The sequence below is a fragment of the Vipera ursinii genome (genome assembly GCF_947247035.1).
Source record: "Vipera ursinii genome assembly, chromosome: 1".
Classification (NCBI taxonomy): Eukaryota; Metazoa; Chordata; class Lepidosauria; order Squamata; family Viperidae; genus Vipera; species Vipera ursinii.
In genome coordinates this window covers 2,391,766-2,416,548 of record NC_139512.1, presented here as the reverse complement: position 1 = coordinate 2,416,548, position 24,783 = coordinate 2,391,766, and the positions used below count along the sequence as shown (strand labels likewise).

Below are 24,783 nucleotides of genomic sequence, written 5' to 3'. Positions count from 1 at the left end.
CAGAAAGATGCTTATTTTTAGTTCAATGTAAATGAATCTTTTTTTAAAACAAACAAACCTTGTTCTCACACAGACTCAAAGACTGGGATCTTCAGCGCAAAAAAGAATGGGCACATCACAGAGCTGCAATGACTGACATGAAAAGCAAATGCAAGGATGAGATGCTTAACCAGGTGAGTTAAAGATCCAGCCGCTGCATTTCCATGGTCTGCGATGGTTAAGCGTTAACCACGTAGAAGTGTTTTACAGCTTGTTAGTCTGTGTTCTGTGAATGCAGCCCAAGTAAAGCCTTGTCAAATGTAATGCAAATGCCATTTAATTACTGGCCCACCACCAAGTTTCTAAAATTTAAATATATGTGTTTATATAAAGCAAGGTTATCCTGAAAATAACCATCGGACATGTATTGGTTTATAACTGATGTAACGCTCATGATCTCATGATCTTACTTTTATTTATTTATTATTTATTTATTTATTTATTCGGTTTATATACCGCCCTACTCCCGAAGGACTCAGGGCAGTTTACAAGGCAAAATTTAAAAACAATACAATATAAAATTAAAATAAAATAAAATAAAATTAAGTCTAGCCCCAAAAAATTAAAATCACAATTTAAAAACATTAAAACCCCATTCCCATTCTGGTGAATTGAGGTCACTGAAACTCACAGGACCAGGGTCCACTGACCGTGCGTTGCATCTGAACCACCAAGAAGCTTTTTTGTCGGTAGACGAAGCCATCAGAATCACAACATTGGTTCATCAAGTCTCAGGGCATTAAGCAAATCCAGCTTCCCCCATTGTGTTTGCTTGTCAGAAGCCGTCTGGGAAGGTTGCAAATAGTGATCAGATGCTGCCGCAAACTTTGTAAATACATGCCAGTTGCCAAGCACCCACATTTTGATCACATGACCGTGGGGATGTTACAACGGTCGTAAGTGCAAGGACCAATAAGTCACTTTTTTTAGTGCCGTTGTAACTTTGATGGTCGCTAAACAAATGGCTGTGGAAATGAGGACTAGCTGTATCTATATCTTAGTTATCATATGTTATGAGATTGTAGAATTTACAGGTGCTAGACTAGGAGTCAGGAGACCATGAGTTCTAGTCCTGCCTAGGGCATAAAACCAGCTGAGCGATTTACAGCCAGTCACCTTCTCTCAGTCCTAGGAAGAAGAAGGGAAAAGGCAAACCACTTTCGAAAATGTTGCCAAGAAAAAACTAAATGGATTTGTCTAGCAGTCACCAGGAGTCAATAATGATTCAAAGGCACAGACACACACAAATGTTATCAGCTGTAATGCTTTTATAAAGCACAATACAGATTTAAGATAAAAAGGTTGCTATATGTCTGTTTATGTAGTGGTTGCTGGGCTGCAAGGTGGGAGTTTGTGCATGTAGAACAGGGGCTGAGTAACTGCCAGAAGGAAGATACAATCAGGAGCAACACAATACCCGTAGAATACAGCTTTTCATAGGCTCATAACATTGGAAAGGACCAACTCCCTCCAGGAGAGGGTAGGACTCTTCATATGGTCCAGCTGAAAACCTCCAGTGGTAGGGGCCCCATGGCTCCAGGAGGCTGGTTGTTCCACTTCCTAATAGCTCTCACAGCCAGGAGATTCCACTTTAGTTTGAATTTGGATCTTCTTCTGTAGAGCTTCCACCCACTGGTTCTTGCCCTACTTTCAGCAGCTATGAAGAATAAATCTTTACCTTATTTCCTGGTCAGCCCCTTCCTAAAAGACTGTTGCCATGTCTCTCCTTAGCCTTCTCTTGACAACTGTCAATTCCAGTTCCTACCCAATAGTCAATTCCAATTCCAATCTAACAGTCGCTGTCAATTCCAACCTAAGCAGTCAATTTTTTCCCCAATAATCAAATCCAGTTCCTACCCAAGTCAGTTCAATTCCTACCCAATCAATCCCAATTCCTACCCAATCATCAATTCCAATTCCTTCCCATTAGTTAATTCCAATGAAGGGACGCGGTGGCTCAGTGGGTTAGGACGCTGAGCTTGTCAATCAGAAGGTTGGCAGTTTGGCGGGTCAAATCCCGAGTGCCGTGTAACAGAGTGAGCGCCTGTTACACGTCCCAGCTTCTGCTAACCTAGCAGTTCGAAAGCACATAAAAATGCAAGTAGAAAAATAGGGACCACTACGGTGGGAAGGTAACAGCCTTCCGTGCGCCTTTGGCATCTAGTCATGCCGGCCACATGACCACGGAGAAGTCCTCGGACAAGCGCTGGCTCTTCGGCTTTGAAACGGAGATGAGCACCGGCCCCTAGAGTTGGAAACGACTAGCACGTGTGTGCGGGGGAACCTTTACCTTTAGTTAATTCCAATTCCTTCCCAATAATCAATTCCAGTTCCCACCCAATGATCAATTCCAATTCCTACCCAATCGTCAGTTCCAATTCCTACCAATTCCTGTAGCCATTCTCAATAGGGCTGAAAACACTTGTGCATCAAAGGCATTCTGAAGCCCATAACTGCAAGTACTCTATTTGCAAAGGGAGGGGGAGAAGAGGGAGACCAAACCCCACTTTTAAGTCATTGATAATTTATCCTTACAGGAAGACTGTCATATTTCTCTTCTCCTCCCCTCCCTGCCCAAATCATCTGTCCTTTGAGCCAAAATAACACCCTCTTTGTTTTGGAAATCTGTGAAAAGCCAGGCGCTTTCAGGGAAAAGAAACACAGCATCCAGTGAGCAGAGGAAGACTCTTCATTCACAGAAGCACAATGCCAAAAGGGAGGGGTGATATAAAACAGACCGGTGATTTATCCAGACCTCAGAACATTGATGCCACTGAGGAACATGGCCTCAACACTGCCTCTTTCCTAAGCTATTCCTATTATCACTGCCAGACTCCAACTTGGAGGGCAAAATCACTGCTAGAGAAGCACCCTCCAGAGCAGTGTTTCTCAACTTTGAAATGTGGGGACTTCAGCCCCCCAGAATTCCCCAGCCAGCAATAGGCTGGGGAATTCTGGGAGTTGAAGTCTCCACATCTCAAAATTGCTAAGGTTGAGAATCCCTGCTCCAGAGGTCCACCTAGGCTGGCAGGAATAGCCAATACCCCAGAAGATAGGCTTAAAATACAGGAGGATCTGGACAGACTCGAACACTGGGTGCTATCTAACAAAATGAAATTCAATGGTGAAAAAAGTAAGGTTCTACACTTAGGCAGGAAAAATCAAATGCACAGGTATAGTATAGGTGGTACCTTGCTCAATAGTAGTAACTGTGAGAGGGATCTCGGAGTCCTAGTAGACAATCACTTCAATGTGAGCCAGCAGTGTGCTGCAGCTGCCAAAAAAGCCAACACAGTGCTAGGCTTCATTAACAGAGGGATAGAATCAAGATCACGTGAAGTACTAATGCCACTTTACAATGCCTTGGTAAGGCCACACCTGGAATACTGCATCCAGTTTTGGTCACCACGATGTAAAAAAGATGTTGAGACCCTAGAAAGGGTACAGAGAAGAGCAACAAAGATGATTGGGGGACTGGAGGCTAAAACATATAGGGAATGGTTGCTGGAATTGGGTATGTGTAGTTTAATGAAGAGAAGGGTGAGGGGGGACGTGATAGCAGTGTTCCAATATCTCAGGGGCTGCCACAAAGAAGAGGGAGTCAAGCTATTCTCCAAAGCACCTGAAAGCAGGACAAGAAGCCACGGATGGAAACTAGTCAAGGAGAGAAGCAACCGAGAACTAAGGAGAAACTTCCTGACAGTTAGAACAATTAACCAGTGGAACAACCTGCCTCCAGAAGTGGTGAATGCTGCAACACTGGAAGTTTTTAAGAGGAGACTGGACAGCCATTTGCCTGAAATGTTATAGGGTTTCCTGCCTGAGCAGGGGGTTGGAATAGATGACCTCCAAAGTCCCTTCTAACTACTACTACTACTACTACTACTACTTTTTCTTTTTCTCTTTTTCTTTTTGTTTTTCTTCTTCTTCTTCTTCTTCTTCTTCTTCTTCTTATTATTATTATTATTATTACTATTATTATTATTATTATTATTATTATTATTATTATTATTATTATTATTTCTTTGAACCGAGTCATGTCTTTGCCCATGGAGGAGAAATCAAAACAAACAGTAGCTGTTCTTCTTCCTCTTCGTTGTCGTCATTAGGCACTCACTCCGAGAAAGTGACAATCCAAAATTTGGAGGAATAACAATAACAGAGGCTTTGGAGGTTAGTGGTAAGCCCCCTGCTGGGATGTGGGTTTGGGCAGATGCCTGGTACCCTGCCTCCACCTCTTCCTGTTATTAATTGTATTGTTATATTTGATCCACATTTAATCAAACTTTGCAGCTTAAATGATTTGCAAAACAAATCAACCTCTCCGGGGAAGCACATTCAGAATCTTTCTATTCGTGAAAAAGAATGGTTCCTATGATTTCCACACCAGGATACAGATACTCCTTACAACATTTGTTTTACGACCATTAAAAGTTACAGTGGCACTTTAAAAAGTGACTTACAACTAGTCCTCACACTTATGTCCCCATTGTCATGTGACTCCTATTTGGGCACTTGGCAACTGGCATGTAATTACAATGGTTGCTGTATCCCAGGGCCACACGATTGCCATTCATGAGCTCCCCAGTCTGTTTTGACAAGCAAAGTCAATGGGGAACCATGTAATTTCCTTAACGGCCACATGATTTGCTTAAAGACCATGGCAAAAAGGTAATGAAATCGGGTACAATCACCTGATGCCTTACTTAATTATTGCACCACTTAAGGTAAAATTTCTGGTCCCTATTATGGTCATAGGTTGAGGACCACCTGTACACTTGAGTTATTCCAGCTCAGCTCTACAGATGAGAAGTGTTGCCACAAGTATCTCTCTGCTTACTTGTATGTCTGCACATCCATCCATCCATCCATCCATCCATCCATCCATCCATCCATCTATGATCCCTTCCTTCCTTCCTTCTTTCCTTCCTTCCTTCCTTCCTTCCTTCCTTCCTTCCTTCCTTCCTTCCTTCCTTCCTTCCTTCCTTCTACACACATCCACACACCCTATTCACACAGCAGCTTTCTAGGCATTTGAGAGAAGATCATCACCCTGAAAGCATTACTGTACAAACACAAGTAAAGTCAGGATGGAGTTGACCTCTTCCTCCTCCCTCTGCTTCTCCACTTGAACAAGACTCTCTGCACAATAACACCCTTTTCTGCTCCCTCACATAGACCCTTTTCTTCTCTCCCTTTAGAAGTCGGCAAAGTTATAACATCAGCCGGATGCTGCGGCTCACTCACAAGGGCCCCCTGGTAACAGCCTCGGTTGATCTCCAAAGCACTAAACGACTAAGGTCGGGGCCTGTTGGGGAGCCCATGCCAGCCTTTGCTTCATCTCCTTGGCACAACCATTTTTGGAATTGTCCTATTCAAAGTGAGCTGAATCAGAAGCTCCTTGGGTTGAAAAATGTACGTTTGGTACCATTTAGGAAAGTCAAGTTAAATACTCACCCAAAAATAGGGAGGGCTTTGAGTCAAAAAATTCTTCTTTTCAAAATTTATTTATCTGGACTTGGGAGATCAAAGTCATGTGACAGATTTTTCTGATTGAAATCAATGCATGTTTCCTGTATTTGTTGCCAAGCATGCAGATGTACTTCCATTTCTTAACTAAAGCTGTGTTTTTCTCATTAATGGTGTACATACTGTATGTACTCCAATAAAACATAGCAAAACCATACGGTCCTGAGGCAGATACATTACACTGTTCTTTGTCTATGCCGCTCTACTATCGTGCACCAGCAGAATGCTGTATAGGAAGAAACACAAATGACCATGCTGAAATCTGTTGTCTTGTAGTGTTGCATAAATGCTTACGTAACAGCAATATGGTTACAAGAATGGTGAGATGAATTCAAAAGTGGGAGCATCTACATACTATCCATTTGCCAGAACTATTCATTATTTGTGGGTCCTTAATACTCTCTGAGCTCGGTTGTTTTCTTGCAGACGTCTCTTCCAGATGTTATATACAAGTGGTCTGAATATAAACAGCGAGCAACCCCACTGCCTTCTAGTGCTGACGATATTACCTAGTATTTGGATAATGAAACGTCTATAAGAAAACAACCAAGCTCAGAGAGCATCTTCAACCCCGAGCTGTATATATTCTCTTCTACTAGTTATTTACTTAAAAAATATGTCATATAACTGTTTAGGAACTATCATAGTATAACAGACACATGATACAATAGCTTGCAAAGTTATCCGGCCTTATACACTCTGAGAAAGAGGATAGGATTCTTGGCAGCACAAGTTTGGCCACCTGTGGACTAATCTGTATCCCTCTTGGTTTCTTGGGGCAGCTAAAAATGGTTGGATTCAGGAGCTGTCCCAATGGTGCTTGTTTCAAGAGGCAACCGGACCTTCTTTGTTTTTTCCTTGAGGACATTTCACTTCTCATCCAAGGAGCTTCTTCAGTTCTTGGGTGAGAAACGAAATGTCTTCAAGGAAAAAACAAAGAAAGCCCGGTTGCCTCTCGAAAAAGCATCTTTGGAACAACCACGACCTGAAGAACTGAGATACTCCATAGATAAATTCAGTAAAGGTAAAGGTTCCCCCGCACATGCATGCTAGTCGTTTCCGACTCTAGGGGCTGGTGCTCATCTCCGTTTCAAAGCCGAAGAGCCAGCGCTTGTCCGAGGATGTCTCCCTGGTCATGTGGCCGGCATGACTAGACACCAAAGGCGCACGGAACGCTGTTACCTTCCCACCGTAGTGGTCCCTATTTTTCTACTTGCATTTTTACGTGCTTTCGAACTGCTAGGTTGGCAGAAGCTGGGACGAGTAACAGGCGCTCACTCTGTTACGCGGCACTCGGGATTCGACCCGCCAAACTGCCGATCTTCTGATCGACAAGCTCAGCGTCCTAACCCACTAAGCACCTCTAACATCAGGACTCTAACCCACTGAACACCTCTCTCAGGGAGGGGACTGTCCTAACACGGAAGCCTTCTTCAGGTGTCCTCTACTCTGGGGTGAAGCAAGCTGAAACTGAATCCCAGCAGGAGAGAAGCTGTTTGCTGTGAATCCATCTGCTTCTTTGGGGTCTCCAAAGAAGCTCTGGCATCTCTGAAAGAAATGATTGCACCTTGGCATTGTCCTAACTTGGCAAGTCCCTTGACTTTGAGCATCCACTCTCTGTCACCATAGGAGTTTTAATCAAGTCTGCTGTGGTGTCTTGATCTTACCAGGCAAGTGAAATCTGTTTCTTTGAGTTGTCCAGAGAGCTTTCCAAACCAGGGTTGTCTGTCTGGTCTTCTTCAGGGATTTGTTTACCATCCATAGCAGGATCTTGGCTGGTGCCATCTAGTCTTTTCATTGCTGGGTTCCCATCTTTAAGGAGATATCCGGATAATCTGCACGGCTTTCCTTCTCTTAATAATGTATGCTTGGTTCCATTCATTGGGCACTCAGGCCAGTTTTGCCAGGTGCATTCCTCTGTTCTTATTTAATTCTTATTTACCGGTATCTATATCCCGGCTTTATTATTTTTACCGGCAAACTCCAGGCATTTTTGTGAGAGAGTGAAATTGTGTTCTCTATTTCTGTCTTCTTGTTCCAGCAGCTTTTCTCCTAAGTTCAACCTCTTTTTACAAGCTTTTCCATTTTATCCTGTTTGTGATGCCAACTTGTAAATGAAAATACGTTTTATTTGCAAAAGTCATTGCAGGGTTCTTTCTTTTTCGAGAGATCTTTTTTTTTCCCGCTTCTGAGAAAAATTGGAGGGGAATTTTCCTTCCTGTTAAGTCTCCTATTAGCTGCCTTTGTTTCAGGAAGACGCTTTTTCCCCTCTCTTTTTTTTCATGATAGTTTCCTTTCTTGCTTTCTCTCTATTTTTATTGCTCAAAATTTATTTATTTATTTAATTAGTTTTCTATACCGCCCTATTCCCGAAGGACTCAGGGCGGTTTACAGGGCAGCGTATAAAAGACAATATAAAAAGGTAATATCAAATTAAAATGAATTAAATTAATTAAAGCCCAACAATTAAAACAATATTTAAAAAGCTAAAACCCCTTCAGTCCAGGCCTGATAGATCGAAAAGCCAGGTTTTCAGGTCCCGGAGAAATGAACGCAGATCGGGGGCGGTCCGGAGTTCCACAGGTAAATCATTCCAAAGGGCAGGCGCGCCCACAGGGAATGCCCTCCCTCTGGGGATCACCCGCCGGCACTCCCTAACCGGCGGCACCCTAAGGAGGGCCTCTCTATGGGAGCGCAGAGGATGATGGGAAGTTGACACTGGCAGCAGGTGCTCCCTAAGATAATCTGGACCCATGCCATGTAGGGCTTTATAAGTCATCACCAGCACCTTGAATCTCACCCGGAGGGCAACTGGAAGCCAATGCAGCTCGCGGAGAAGAGGTGTTACACAGGAGTATCGGGAGACTCCCATCACAACTCGCGCGGCTGCATTCTGTACCAGCTGAAGCCTCCGAGTGGTCCTCAAGGGCAGCCCCATGTAGAGAGCGTTGCAGTAGTCTAACCGGGAGGTCACGAGCGCATGAGTGACTGTGCGTAGGGCATCTCGGTCCAGATAGGGCCGTAACTGGCGCACCAGGTGAACCTGGGCAAAAGCTCCCCTGGTCATGGCTCCTATGTGGTCTTCTAAACTGAGCCGTGAATAACTAATCCCGTTCAGTTATGAAAAATCCGGCTATCACCTAGAAATCCTCTCTTATCCAAGGCCCCCTTTGCTGACCCATCCACCAATGGAAACGGTGCTCCCTTACAGTATTTTTAACTTCTCAAGACTAAACATTTCCACTTTCTCCCATTTTCCTTCATAGAACTGAGGATAATCCTTGACTTACAGCCCCAGCTGGGAACCGCAATTTCAGTTGGTAAGCAAGGTGGTTGTTCAGTGAATCCCGACCACTTTTATGACCTTTTTGCTTCGGTTGTTAAATGAATCCCATGGTCATTAAGTGAAACTGGCTTCCCAGCCTTGATTTTGTTGGTAAGAAGCCAGATGGAAAAGTTGCAACTGGTAATCACATGACTACAGGAGATCCAAACTTTGATCACATGACCCACGGAGATGCTGCGACAGTTGTAAAGTGTGAGGATTGGCCGCAAGTCACTTCTTTCACTACTGTTGTAACTTCAAACAGTAACTAAATGAATGGTTGTAAATTGAGGGCGACGTGCAGTTTCTAATCCCTTGACTGTCCACATGGCCCTTAAATGAACCTATTCCTTTTGATCAGAATATTTCTCTAAGGGCAGCACTCAGAATCAGACTCAATACCCGAGGAGCAGAAAAAAGTGGAATAATTTGGAAACTACCTCTGTGAACCTCAAGGAGTCTGAACCAAACAAACTTTGTGAAGGGTGGTTGTAAGCAGAGTTTGCATCCTCTTCTTCCTAGTCAGAATGAATCCTTGCTTTGTGGGTTACCAGCCAGATTGTTTTTCCAAACAGCAGCATCTATTGATCCCAGGAAAAGCAGGCAACAGATCTGCAGCTTTGGAATTAAGCCTGAAGGACTCTGATATTCATTCCCTTCATAATTTGTTTAGTAAAGCTGATGATGATTAGGGGACTGGAGGCTAAAACATATAAGGAATGGATGCTGGAATTGGGTATGTCTAGTTTAATGAAGAGAAGGACGAGGAGGGACATGATAACAGTGTTCCAGTATCTCAGGGGCTGGCCCAAAGAAGAGGGAGCCAAGCTATTCTCCAAAGCGCCTGAAGGCAGGACAAGAAGCAACGGATGGAAACTAATCAAGGACAGAAGCAACCTAGAACTAAGGATAATTTTTTTTGACAGAACAATTAACCAGTGGAACAACCTGGCTCCAGAAGTTGTGAATGCTCCATCACTGGAAGTTTTTAAGAAGAGACTGGACAGCCATTTGTCCGAAATGGTATAGGGTTTCCTGCCTGAGCAGGGGGTTGGACTAGATGACCTCCAAGATCCCTTCCAACTTTATTATTATTATTATTACTTGCGCTTCCCTTCTCTCTCTCTCTCTCTGTCCCTCCCTCCCATTCTCTCTTTCTCCCACTTTTTCTCCCACTCTCCCTTTCCCTCTCCCCTCTCTCAGCCCTCCCTCTCCCTCTCTCTCTCCCCCTTCCCCCTTCCTCTCTCTCTCTCACACACACACATACACAACATCAGGACTCCAAACCCCAATAACAACCAGGAGCAGGCATAGAGGCCATTTTGATCAAATACTATTTTCATGGAACTGTTGGAAGAGTCCTTTAATATTTGGGGGAGGGGGGGCTACCTTACTGGTTTTTCCCAGAAAGAAGTCTTGAAGCTCAAAACTCTTCAGACCTAAGCCACTATTCTGGAAAAGGGCACTGGGAATCATACACTGTAGGACCTGAGGTGGGTCTTTCACAAGGCCTAACGTCCAGCACAAAGAATCAGGACCATTTGTAAGTTGCAACATATAAGAATGATTCAAGCCTATACACCAGACATGTCAAGTACTGGCCAGCACTAAATTAGCGCTCAATAAGGGTGAACAGAATTAAAGTGGGGGGAGACTTGGATTTTTTTGTGGCAAACAAAGACTCTAAATTGATAGTGCATTTAACTCCACCTCCCACTTCTGCCTGCTCTTCTCCTACACTGACCTCACCATTAATGCCCAACATCCAACACCAAAGTATCTTTCAGCAAAATCCAACAAGGTTGGAAAACTCTATACATCAGTGACATCACCACACAAGCCCCTCCTTCATTTGACACTGCTGCAGGGTGAGACTTGTGTAGCAATGGTACTAGGCATGCTCAGATGCTACAAACAGCACATCTTCCCTGCTTGCTGTCAAAGTATGGATCAATCACCCGGCCAGCTTGTTTTCTGCCTGTAATTGACAATTATTAGCTCAATACAACAACCAGGCAGCCTTCTGGCCTGTTTTTTCATTGGCAAATAATAATTAAAGCATCGTTTTAATCTACCCCCTCTCCTGTTTGAATTTTATTTTATTTTTTCTGGGGATCAAGTTATGTCAATTGACTCCACAAGTGTAATATTAATGCCCTGCCATCTTGGTGCTTCAGGAAAAACCCAATGAGTGTACACTCATTCCACAGTCTTACTGGTGAAAAGTTTACCCTGTCATTCAACCAAAGTTGAGTCATCAGGATGCTAATACTTACCTAATAGAGCTGCTTAGAACTCTGGTGTAATACTTTACATTTCAAAAACATGAAAGTTTCGAAAGTGCTTAGCACTATTAAGCAAATGTAGCGGATATAATTATAAGGAGGTACAAATATGATTCAATGCAAGAACAACCTACCGCTATAGCCTGGAGCCTCTCCTGCTGAATCGTGCTTGTTTCAATGATCCTGAAAGAAAGAAAGAAAAGATAAAAAATTCACCTATTGATGCCCGATTATTCCCACCCCCACATATCTTCCAAAGTTCTGTCTGCCTACATTTCAAGGTGGGCTTTCCTCCAACTTTCTGTGATGAACGCTTAGCTCCTGCTTTATAGTACATTGTAATGGCATGCGAGAAAGATCTTGAAGGATGCGGGAAGAAATGCTGCCTAGGTAACAGTCAGATAAGAGAGGGCATAGCCCACAGTTGCATAATGGATGGAGAAAGAGGTTCAGAAGGGACCGTCCCTAGTTTCAAGAGCCACTGTGGTGAAGTGGTTAGAATTTAGTACTGCATGCTACTTCTGGCAGTTCGATTCTCACCGGCTCAAGGTTGACTCAGCTTTCCATTCTCAGTAAGATGAGGACCCAGATTGTGGGGGGCAATATGCAGACTCTGTAAACCGCTTAGAGAAGGCTGTAAAGCACTGTGAAGCGGTATGTAAGTCTAAGTGCTGTTGTTATTGCTATTCTCAAGCTACAAAGGAGACAGTAGGAGATTTGCACTTTCAGTCTTCCAATATTGATGTCAGTCTTCCCAGGCAGACCAGACAGGAAGCATGACCAGATGAGTTAATTCTATTTTATTTTAAGGCTTCATTAACAAAATCTTGTGAGTCTGAAAGCACAGATCTCCTGCTGCCTACTTTACAGTCTGAGAAACGAGGAGGTTCCTGCTGAACCTCTTTCTCCCACCATTCTTTTCATAATAATGAAATAATTAAATAGGAAGTCAGCATGATGAAAAGCTTTCATTAGACTCAAGCATAATCCGTCCTCCCGAGAAAGCAAGCTTCTGGATGCAGGATATAACCTGGACACAACTTCTTCAAAAATAAAAAAGGCTCTTCATTTGGAGATGTGCCCCCCCCAAATAAATAGGTAGTTGCGATTGGCAAAAGATCAATTTCATAGAATTAAAGGGTAGGAAAGGATCTTGCAAGCCTTCTAGTCCAATTCCCTGCTGATTCTGTAAGGCTCAGTCATGGGTCTCATGTTTTCAAAGGTACTCCAGTTGTGAGTTGTTTGCATTGTCCAGCTACATAAATCTTTTGTTCTTGGCCTTGTCCCAGGATTACAATGGTCTCCATTATAACTATAGGGTAGCACAGAGTAAGCATCTACCCCAATGCAGCTTCATAAGTCCCATTAAGATAAGATGAATGTCTCTTGTAAATCTACCCAGGTTTATGCAGATAATATTATATGATAATTATAAGATCCTGTTTTGGTCCAAGGATCCTTCTTTCATAGTTGACCTAACATTTTATTATTTTGATTGATGCACCCACACAAACATCTGCTAACTACCATAGCATTTGGGGCTAATAGCCACGTACTGGGCCTTAAACCAAGCACAGACCTGGCATAGTAATTACAAGCGTCTGCAGAATTTTTAAGAGTAGAGACAAAGAGGCAGCTATAGCCAAGATCTCTATGTAAGTCAATGGCTTTGAAAAAGGCTTCAGGTGGTTCTAACCTTCATTTTTAATTGAGCTTTGATTTCTTTTGCTTTTCATCTACTCAACAGTCACAATTGTCTGGGTAGACAGCTCCTTCACAATGTTTTAAGATTTTTAAGACCAAGAAAAGAAAAATGTAAAAGTGAAGGGCAATTAACAATTAAACAGAACAAGACAGACATTAAAATTTATAAAATATCCTATGAACAATCCCAACATAAAGGTGCACAATTTGATCAAACCATTGCCTTTTCCATTTCCTTTTTATCTATAAGATTACAAAAAAATATGAATTAAATTATAGGAAGTAAAAAAACTAAAAAAGATCAAGATAGAGGCATAACTGTAAAATCAATGCCCTTTCCCTTTTTAACCTGTACTGTATGTGTGATGCATATATATATATATATATATATATATATATATATATATATATATATATATATATATGTGTGTGTGTGTGTGTGTGTGTGTGTGTGTGTGTGTGTGTGTGTGTGTGTTTTCTGAGGTTTTCGCGGGTGTTTGTATGTGGATGTTTGGTCATTCGGGTTTTTCCCCGCGTAGAACTAAAGGTGTAGGAGCAACGTTTCGACGAAATCCCATCCGTCATCATCAGCCTGATGATGATGGATGGGATTTCGTCGAAACGTTGCTCCTACACCTTTAGTTCTACGCGGGAAAAAACCTGAATGACCAAACATCCACACACACACACACACACACACACACACACACACACACACACATATATATATATATATATATATATATATATGTATGTATGTATGTATGTATGTATGTATGTATGTATATGTATATGTATATGTATATGTATATGTATTTGTTGTTGTTGTTGTTAGCTGCGAAGTCGTGTCCGACCCATCGCGACCCTATGGACAACATTCCTCCAGGCCTTCCTGTCCTCTACCATCTTCTGGAGTCCATTTAAGCTCACGCCTACTGCTTCAGTGACTCCATCCAGCCACCTCATTCTCTGTCGTCCCCTTCTTCTATTGCCCTCGATCTTCCCCAGCATTAGGCTCTTCTCCAGTGAGTCCTTCCTTCTCATTAGGTGGCCAAAGTATTTGAGTTTTAGCTTCAGGATCTGGCCTTCTAAAGAGCAGTCAGGATTGATCTCCTCTAGGACTGACCGGTTTGATCGCCTTGCAGTCCAAGGGACTCGCAGGAGTCTTCTCCAGCACCACAGTTCAAAGGCCTCAATTCTTTGGCGCTCAGCCTTTCTTATGGTCCAACTTTCACTGCCATACATTGCAACTGGGAAGACCATTGCCTTGACTATACGCACTTTTGTTGACAGGGTGATGTCTCTGCTTTTTAGTGTGCTGTCTAGATTTGCCATGGCTTTCCTCCCCAGGAGCAAGCGTCTTTTAATTTCTTGGCTACAGTCCCCATCTGCAGTGATCTTGGAGCCCAGGAAAATAAAATCTGTCACTACCTCCATTTCTTCCCCATCTATTTGCCAGGAATTGAGAGGGCCAGATGCCATGATCTTGGTTTTCTTAATGTTAAGTTTCAACCCAAGTTTTGCACTCTCCTTCTTCACCTGCAACAAGAGGCTCTTTAGTTCTTCTTCACTTTCTGCCATTAGAGTGGTATCATCTGCGTATCTTAGGTTGTTGATATTTCTTCCGGCAATCTTAATTCCAACTTTTGATTCATCTAGCCCTGCCTTTCTCATGATGTGCTCTGCATATAAGTTAAATAGGCAGGGCGACAGTATACAGCCTTGCAGGACTCCTTTCCCAATTTTGAACCAATCAGTGGTTCCGTGTCCAGTTCTCACTGTTGCTTCTTGACCCGCATATAGGTTTCTCAAGAGACAAATAAGATGGTCTGGTACTCCCATCTCTTTAAGAACTTGCCACAGTTTGTTATGATCCACACAATCAAAGGCTTTAGCATAGTCAATGAAGGAGAAGTATGGTACATATACATATGTATATGTATATGCATATGTATATGTATATGTATATGTATGTATGTATTAATAAAAATGGATTTTTAGAACAGAATTGTACTGGCCTGCATATATCTGTTAAAAGGGAGGGATAGGAAGGGAGGGAGAGAGAGAGAGAGAGAAAGAAAGAAAGAGAAAACCACAAACATGACTAATTACTATTTTTTTTTACAAGTCAAGGATTCCAAAGCTTGGACAGACAGTTTTGTCAATTTTACCTACTAATCCCTATTCACACTGGCCTAATTCGAGTTCTTTCCATCCTATTTACAATGATATTTATGACATGTAGGAAGTTGCAGTGGGGAAATCCTCCACATGATGATAATGAACACTGGAGAACAGACACAACTCTAAACAGGAACTTGGTCACCTCCAGATGACTTTTGTTAATACTCAGCATTCTGTAGAACCTTATAAGTACTTATTTTTAAAGATCCAGAATATGTCATTGTCCTTTTGTAGACCTTCCTGCCACTTCTCTATCTTCTCCTATTATTATATCTGTCAATCAGAGGGGAAAAAAATTGAAAGGAACGAAGACAGACAAGCTTAGTAGACAGGGTGGGAGTCAATCATTTAGTTCTCATCTTAGGGGTGGATTAACTGAATTTCTGTTCGACGTACAATTGAGCACAAAATTTCTGTTGCTAACCTCAATGGTTGTTAAGTGAATTTTGCCCCACTTCACGACCTTTCTTACCACTGTTGTTAAGTGAATCATTGCAGTTGTTAACTTAGTAACACAGTTGTTAAGTGAATCTGGCTTCCCCATTGACTTTGCTTGTCAGAAGGTCATAAATGTGATCACATGACCAAGGGGATGTTTACAGTGGGTTGTAAGTGTGAAAAACGGTCATAAGTCACCTTTTTCAGTGCTGTTGTACTTTGAATGCTCACTAAATGAACTGTTGTAAGTCAAGGACTACCTGTAAATGGAAGAGAACTGTTTGCAAGAATGTTGTGCATTCAAGCAAGAAGGGTGGAATAAAAAATTCTCAGTGTCAACAAAGCAAAGTTGAAGAATTCTTTAAAAAGGAGCAAAAGGCGTATCTATCCCTGATCTATTGATCAGTCATGCATCACTTTTAAGAATATAAAAAGTATTGCTTAGTAAACAATAAAGACATTTTGTGTCTGTCTACAGTTAAGCAGCCTCTACAGATATGTGCCCGAGTATTGCAGAGATGTTGGAGGGGGAGTGTTCCTTTGAGGGGGCACAGATGGTGTATCAAAACTCACTGGATGCAACAGACAGACACTTAATGGCCATTTCCTTCCTTGGCTTCTGACCCGATTTTCCCTCCTTTCTACACTTTTTTTTTTGTTGCTAAAAACAGGCACTTCCTTCTTGGTGCTCTTGGGGGTTTTGGCCTGTGTATTGTTCTGGAGGGTGGGGAAGCCTCCTCTCATGCCAAAAGGGTAGCCAAAAAGAGAGAGAGAGAGAGAAAGCCCGGCCTGCTCCTGGACTTTAAAACAAGCACAGATACATGGGAAAAAGAACAAGGATGAAGAAATTGGCAGGATGGGGTGAATGGGATCATCTACTCCTAGTTCCTCCAATTGTTTGTCTAGTTCGGGTTACTTGAGCTGGGCTGCCAAAATCCAAATGAACCATAGATGAGAGTTACGAGTCTCTCGTTTCTCTTTGCTGCCATCTATCTTTATCTTTATCTTTATTAGACTTATATACCGCCCTTCTCCTGTAGGACTCAGGGCGGTTCACAAGGTTTTTAAAATAACAATACAACAATTACAAAAATTAAGAACAGTTTATTTATTTTATTTATTTAATACTATTTCTATACCGCCCTTCTCCCGAAGGACTCAGGGCGGTGAACAGGGCAAGAATAAAAATACAGATTACAAAAGTTAAAACAAGATTAAATAAATGCCCACATACTAAAATACATCTTTAAAACTCAATAAGATAACCATAACAACCCCCCCCCCCAATCCCTTCATCAGGCCAGGCCAGCTTGTTCAAAAAAGTATGTTTTTAGCTCACGGCGAAAGGAGCGAAGGTCGGGCGCCGTCCGGAGCTCAACCGGTAGCTGATTCCATAGCTCCGGGGCGCCCACAGAGAAGGCTCTCCCCCTGGGGGCCACCAGTCGACATTCTCTGACCGGTGGCACCCTGAGGAGGCCCTCTCTGTGGGAACGCACAGGGCGGAGGGAAGTCGATGCCGGCAGCAGGTGTTCCCTCAGGTACTCCGGCCCCCTGCCATGTAGGGCTTTGAATACCATTACTAGTACCTTGAATCTCACCCGGAAGGCAACCGGTAACCAATGCAGCTCGCGGAACAGAGGTGTAACGTGGGAGTATCGGGAGACTCCCAACACAACTCTTGCGGCTGCATTCTGAACCAGTTGGAGCTTCCGGGTGGTCCTCAAGGGCAGCCCCATGTAGAGAGCGTTGCAGTAGTCTAGTCGAGAGGTCACGAGCGCATGAGTGACCGTGCATAGATCATCCCGGCTTAGATAGGGCCGCAACTGGCGCACCAGGCGAACCTGGGCGAAAGCCCCCCTAGTCACAGCTCCTATGTGGTCTTCCAGGGTGAGCCGTGAATCTAGGAGGACTCCCAAGTTGCGAGCCCTATCTACGGGGGGTAATAATTCACCCCCCATAGCGAGAGGTGGAATGTCCGAATAAACCTGGGATGAAGGTATGCAAAGCCACTCGGTCTTGTCGGGGTTGAGTTGAAGTCTGTTCCTCCCCATCCAGACCCGAACCGGCTCCAGGCAACGGGACATCACGGTGAGGGCATCACTGGGGTGGTTTGGGGTTGAAAGGAAAAGCTGGGTATCATCAGCATACTGATGATACCCAACTCCAAAACCACGAATGATCTCACCCAGCGGTTTCATATAGATGTTGAACAGGAGAGGCGAGAGGACCGACCCCTGAGGAACTCCACAAATGAGAGACCTCACGGTCGACCTCTGCCCTCCTGCCAATACCGACTGCGAACGTCCCTGGAGATAGGAGGAGAACCACTGTAAAACCGTGCCTCCCACTCCCAATCCCCTGAGACGCCGCAGCAAGATACCATGGTCGATGGTATCGAAAGCCGCTGAGAGGTCTAATAGGACCAGAACAGAGGAATGCCCCCTGTCCCGAGCCCTCCAGAGATCATTCACCAGCGCGACCAATGCCATCTCCGTGCTGTACCCGGGCCTGAAACCCGATTGGTACGGGTCTAGATAATCCGCTTCATCCAGGACCAGGGGGAGCTGATGTGCCACCACACTCTCAACAACCTTCGCAAGAAAGCGAAGGTTGGAGACAGGACGAAAGTTGTTCAATACAGCTGGGTCCAAGGCAGGCTTCTTGAGGAGAGGCCTCACCACCGCCTCTTTCAAGACGGCGGGGAAGCTGCCCTCGCTCAAAGAAGCCGATATAACTGCCTGGAACCAGCTGCGTGTCCTCTCCCGGGCTGCATAGACCAGCCAGGAAGGGCACGGGTCCAATAAACATGTGGTGGTGCTCAGCCTCCCCATGATCCTGCCCACTTCCTCCGGAGTCACAGAATCAAACTCCTCCCAGGTGATATCGACAAGACCGCCCGTGTCCTGCTCGACAGACTCTGCCCAGTCAGAGTCCAGACCGGTCCGAATCCGAGCGATTTTGTCCGACAGATGCTGGTTAAACTCCTCGGCACGACCCTGCAAGGGATCCTCCCTCACCTCCTGATTCAGGAGGGAGCGAGTCACCCTAAACAGGGCGGCCGGGCGATTATCTGCGGACGCGATAAGGGTGGCGAAGTGGTTAAAATGATTACATTTAAACCTTGAATAAATATAAAACCCCAATTAAAATCCAATTAAAACCCCAATTAATACTCTCACTCCAGGCCAGAAAGCTCAAAGAGCCAGGTTTTCAGGTCCCAGTGGAATGAACGAAGGTCAGGGGCAGTCCTGAGCTCTACGGGTAGCTGGTTCCAAAGGGCAGGCGCGCCCACAGAGAAGGCCCTCCCCCTGGGCATTACCCGCCGGCAATCTTTTACCGGCGGTACCCTGAGAAGACCCTCCCTGTGGGAGCGCACAGGACAAAGGGAGCTTGATGCCGGCAGCAGGTGTTCCCTCAGATATCCTGGACCCAAGCCATTTAGGGCTTTATAGGTCATCACCACCATGTATGAACAGTAAAATAGAACAAGCCCACATTAGGTACAGAGAAGAAAATCTACTGCAAGAAGCTACCATGCACCATTTAAAATAGGTACACAACCATATGTACCTTCCAGAAAACTGACATGTCAAATGCATAATGTGCTACGTATTCAAAATGCTACATATAATGGTTCTCTGGATTTTTTCCAGGTAAGAGTCTGTAGCCTTATCGTGAGCGGCAGTTATAGAAGCTGGCAACTGGAGATGCCAATATCAGGCACGGGCCATTGAGAAACATGCCCAGTTTTGGTGGCCATTGGAGGAATGCTGAAATCAAAAGTGCTCTGTGATTTGGGAAGATGGTGGACATTGCTGACATACCGGTCCAAAAGATAGAGTAGGGCTGACTGGGGAAAAAATAAGTCTAATGATATAGGGCAGGGGTGTCAAACTGCCGGCCCGCGGGCCGGATGCATCATAGTGAAACCACTCTCACCCCATTGCCGACAATGGGAAAAAAAGTCACGATACGTCGCAACACATCACAGGACGTTGCAAGTTTGACACGCCTGATATAGGGTATCTTTTGACGTCTGTGGAACAGCAACACAACCCCCAAATAAGGGCAGCCTCATTAGTACTTAGAGATCATCTTAAATGTAATGGCTCAAAAAAGCCCTGGATAAGATTCATCTACAGGACTTCTCTGTAGAAAGTCTGTTCTCATTAGGTTTTGTCAATGCCAGAACTACCCTAAAAAAGCAAACACCCTAGGACCGTGGTGGCAAACCTGTGGCACGGGTGCCACAGGTGGCATGCAGAACCCTCTCTGTGGGCACGCATGCCGTCGTCCTAGGCCTTCAGCTGCGTTTTATAAAACCTTTTCGCTTTAGGCCTCTGCTGCCATGTGCAAAAAAAAAAAGGTTCAATCAATTTCATCTTCTCGCAGGAAAAAAAGATCTTGCAAAGTTGGAATTGACTGATTGAACTTTTTAGTCCCACCCAGTCTGCTGTTACCACTGCAGCCATGCCCACCCAATGGGCCACACCCACCCGACACCTGACAATACATAAGTGGGTTTTGGGTTGCAGTTTGGGCACTCCGTCTCTGAAAAGCTCGCCATCACTGTCCTAGGATATAGATCTCCAAACAAATTTCAGCAAGGAGATGCACACACATTTCAGCAAGGTGACAAACCCCATTATTTATCACATTCTAGACTCTTGTTTATCATCCATCACAGTTCTGAAATTTCATAAGGCCTTGGCCTTATGAGTGTCCCTATATCTCTCCATATGGTGATGACTCAATAGAAACTCTAGGCCATTTGCTTTTACACTGTTTCCTACAAAAGGACTCTAGACTACAAAAAGACTCTAGATTTATCTGATCTTGAAGAAACTTCCAGGCAAAGAATTCTTTTGGACAAGAACTCAAAAAATATCTTCTCAAATTGCCCAATTTTGTGCTATCATTTGTATAACCACACCATTAATTAAGTCTGAATACTCATTTTTTACTTTTTATATTCTTTTTATTTATTATATTATATACTATATATTCTTATTTACTTTTAGATCCTATTAGTGTAGTATCATTTTTCTTCTGTGATATAGATACATAAATAGTTAGATAGACAGATAAACAGACAGATGGAAGTATTTTGCATATTAGTTTCCTGATAGTCTTCAAGAGTAGCCCCAGGTAGATTGAAATGCAGAAATCCAGACACAAGGAAACAAAGGCATCTTCAGAAGAACCTGAAGCCATGGTGATTGGAAATTCTAGGAGTTTAACATATCCTAAGGCAGAGGTGGGCAACTATGGCAACTTTGTGACCTATGGACTTCAACTCCTATAATGGCTCGCTTAGGAATTCTGGGAGTTGAAGTCCACAGTTGTAAAGTTGCCCTAGTTGCCCAACCCTGCCCTAAGGGGACCATTTTGGGGAAGGCAGGTTTAAAATATTTAAAATATTTCTAGGCCATAGTAAAACAAGCTAAGTTCTTACGGAGGGGGAAAGGCCATACTTCAAGCTCATGGGGACCTACCAATTGTCTTGCTTAGCAATGGAAAATTTAGGCTCAATTGTGGTCACAAGCCAAGGACTATCTACTCACCTTTTCTTGCATGCTTAATGCCTATGCAGAAGTAAAGGCATAGGTTACACACAAAATTCTTGGCATGCTCTCAATCATAGTATCCCATGGACTGATTCAGGGGGGATGGAGCTGGGGGTGGTGGGGAAAGATATTGTGGTGGTTCTCTTTCCTGTAAAGCCAGTTCCAATTGGTGTTAATAAGGGGTGTGAGATTCTGAGATTCTCTGAGGTTCTCTTTTTCTGGATTCCTCAGGGCTTTCCCCCGCCCCCGCCCTCAAGGAGAGAAGCAACCTGGAATTAAGGAGAAACTTCCTAACAGTGAGGACAATTAACCACTGGAACAGCTTGCCTTCAGAAATTGTGGGCGCTCCATCACTGGAGGTTTTTAAGAAGAGACTGGACAGTCACTTGTCTGAAATGGCATAGGGTCTCCTGCTTGAGCAGAGGATTGGACTAGATGACCTCCAAGGCCTCTTCCAGCTCTATTCTGATTCCGAGATTCGCTCTCCTTGTTCACCATTTTACAGGAAACCTCTGGGCGAGGTCCTCTGTCAGCATGGGGAGAAGTATCATCAATACATTAAGGAGAGCTGCTTATCTTCATCCTGCGGTATCTAAATGAATCTCAACTCTAGTAAGACTGAGTGGCTGTGGATTATAGGACTAACCCGGGGGTAGGCAACCTCGGCTCTTTTATGACTCATGCACTTCAACTCCCAGAATTCCTGAGTCAGCTATGCTGACTCAGGAATTCTGGGAGTTGAAGTCCATGAGTCATAAAAGAACGGAGGTTGCCTACCCCTGGACTAACCCTACACTGGGGACTTTTCTTTTTTGGTTCTGAATAGAAGAATAGACTCTTGCAGGCAAAACTGGTATGCAGGTTGAGGGATCCTCTTGGATTCCTGGCTGCTGCTTCGGGGCAGGTGGCCTTCACACAGCCACTGTGTTGATTCCTGGATCAGAAGCCTCCCTCTTTCTAGTTATGGTCACTCATCCCTTTTGAATTATGGCAAAGCGTTCTACTCAGGGCTGCCCTTGAAGACCAACCACCACATATGGAAGTTGTAAGTGGCCCAGAATGCAGTAGTGTTGGAGTTATGGACATGTCTCAGTATGCCTAGGGCTGAAGCCCTAATCTATGAGTTGTGTAGGTATTCCTCATTTAGCAACTGCCACGTTTAGTGACCATTTGCAGTTACGATGGCAATAAAATGTAACTTTGCAACAATCCTCACACCTATGACCTTCGCAGCTCTGTAAAGCAAAGAAAGGCTGAAATAAGATTGTAAGAATAGAGTCAGTTTTACTCACCAACAGAATAACAAGAGTTGGAAGGGACCTTGGAGGTCTTCTTGTCCAACCCCCTGCTCAAGCAGGAACCGTATACCATTTCCTACTAATGGTTGTCCAATCTCTTCTTAAAAACCAATGAAGGTGCTATAGTGTTGGAACACCACAGCTTCGCTTAACGACTGAATTTCAGCCTGAACTGTAGCCACTAAACTAGGACTACGTATACTGACTTCCAGTAGATTTCTGGATAGATGTTGAGGTATTAGTTATCAACCATAAAGCCCTTAATAGCATAAGGCTGGGTTATTCATGAGAGCCCAGTCCGCTGTTAATTCTTTCCTTCCCACTAGATCTGACAGGATTGGCATGTTCCTGACACCTTCTATCGAGCAATTCCATTTGATAGGCTCCGCAAGCATGACTTTTCCATTACACCTCTTGTCCTATGAAACAGTAACCTGGCCACACACACCTACACAAATTCAGGTGTCCCCAACCCTTGGCTTTTTCAAAAAGTGCTAAAGACCTGGCTATTCCTGAGAGCTTTGGGGCCAGAGTGTTTTTAAGTGGCTCTGGCTAACTGGGAGAACTGAACTCCTGTTCAACATCTACATGAAGCCGCTGGGTGAGCTCATTCGTGGTTTCAGGGTGGGGTATCATCAGTACGCTGATGATACCCAACTTTTTCTTTCCACCCTGAACCAACCCAGTGATGCCCTCGCCGTGATGTCCCGTTGCCTGGAGGCGGTCCGGGTTTGGATGGGGAGAAACAGGCTTCATCTCAATCCCGCCAAGACTGAGTGGCTGTGCATACCGGCATCTCGGACTGACCAGATTTTTCCATCGTTAACGATGGGGGGTGAGGTGTTACCCCCCGTCGATAGGGCTCACAACTTGGGCGTCCTCCTGGATTCACGGCTCAGTTTTGAAGATCATATAGGAGCCATGACCAGGGGGGCTTTTGCCCAGGTTCGCCTGGTGCGCCAGTTGCGGCCCTATCTGGACCGAGATGCCCTACGCACAGTCACTCATGCGCTCCCAGTTAGACTACTGTAATGTTCTCTACATGGGGCTGCCCTTGAGGACCACTCGGAGGCTTCAACTGGTGCAGAATGTAGCCGCGCGAGTTGTGATGGGAGCTTCCCGATACTCCCATGTAACACCTCTTCTCCGTGAGCTGCATTGGCTTCCGGTTGCCCTCCGGGTGAGATTCAAGGTACTGGTGATGACCTATAAAGCCCTTAATGGCTTGGGTCCGGACTATCTAAGGGAACACCTGCTGCTGGCATCAACTTCCCATCGTCCTGTGCGCTCCCACAGGGAGGGCCTTCTCAGGGTTCCGCCGGTTAAGGAATGCCAGCGGGTTATTCCCAGGGGAAGGGCGTTCTCTGTGGCTGCGCCAGCCCTATGGAACCAACTGCCCACAGAACGTAGGATTGCCCCCGACCTTCGTTCATTTCGCCGGGACCTGAAAACCTGGCTCTTCGAGCTGTCTGGCCCAGACTGAGGGGTTTTTAATTTTTAATTGGATTTTAACTTAATTTTAGGGCTTAAATTTAATTACTGTTTTAACTGATTTTAACTTTTGTATTTTATGTTTTAATTGCCTTGTAAACCGCCCTGAGTCCTACGGGAATAGGGCGGTATATGAACTCAATAAATAAATAAATAAATAGATGTTTCATAGTTGAGGTTTTTAAATTTGCAGTAAGTTGCCCAGAGTCATTCTGAATTGGGTAACCATATATATCAGGGGTCTTCAAACTTGGCCCTTTTATGACTTGTGGACTTCAACTCCCAGAATTCCTCAGGCAGGCACGCTGGCTGAGGAATTCTGGGAGTTGAAATCCACAAGTCATAAAAGGGCCAAGTTTGAAGACCCCTGATATACATTGAAGAAGAAAACAAATAAATCAGCTATTATCCCAAAAACCTGCAGGCTTTTTCAGATTCATTCAGTTCAGTGCTGCTTACTCCTAGATAAGCTATCAGCCGCCTTACATTTACTACAAATGTACTCTATTACATTCACTATACAGTTATCACACAACAATAATTTTTCCCAACATTCCCTATTTTCCCTGATGGGCATAGAATCATTTACAGAAGCTCCTTTTTTCCTTATCAAATACTTGGAAAAATTGTGAATTGCACATTATTTTACTAACATATGTTTATTCAGTTGTAAGTATACTATAATTCAGTGAGTTGTAAGAGGAAAGTAGGATTGCAACCTTTTAAAATGCAACTGAACAATAAGCAGAATCAAACAGATAGAGACTGAATTTGCAATTTTCCGGCAGCTACCTCTCCCCCCACCCCCAGTCCTTCCCTGTTATCCACAAAACTTTGACCATTTTTTTATACTACATGAATATAAAGTCACCATCAGGAAAAGCAAAACTGAAATTCGTGCTGCATCTAGTATCTGCCAGACC

At 44.0% G+C, this 24,783-nt stretch overlaps 2 protein-coding genes across 3 annotated transcripts in view; one reads left to right on the top strand and one right to left on the bottom strand.

Moving 5' to 3' along the window:
* Positions 1 to 24,783, top strand: part of LOC310632727 (uncharacterized protein) — a 474,991-nt gene that overhangs the window by 392,986 nt on the left and 57,222 nt on the right. The gene's annotated exons all lie outside the window — the stretch shown is intronic.
* Positions 1 to 24,783, bottom strand: part of PALM (paralemmin) — an 89,232-nt gene that overhangs the window by 41,847 nt on the left and 22,602 nt on the right. For both annotated transcript variants that reach the window (XM_083349942.1, XM_083349943.1), the window contains exon 2: positions 11,313 to 11,361. In XM_083349942.1, the coding sequence (XP_083206068.1) occupies positions 11,313 to 11,361 (49 nt within the window). The remainder of the gene's footprint in view (positions 1 to 11,312; positions 11,362 to 24,783) is intronic.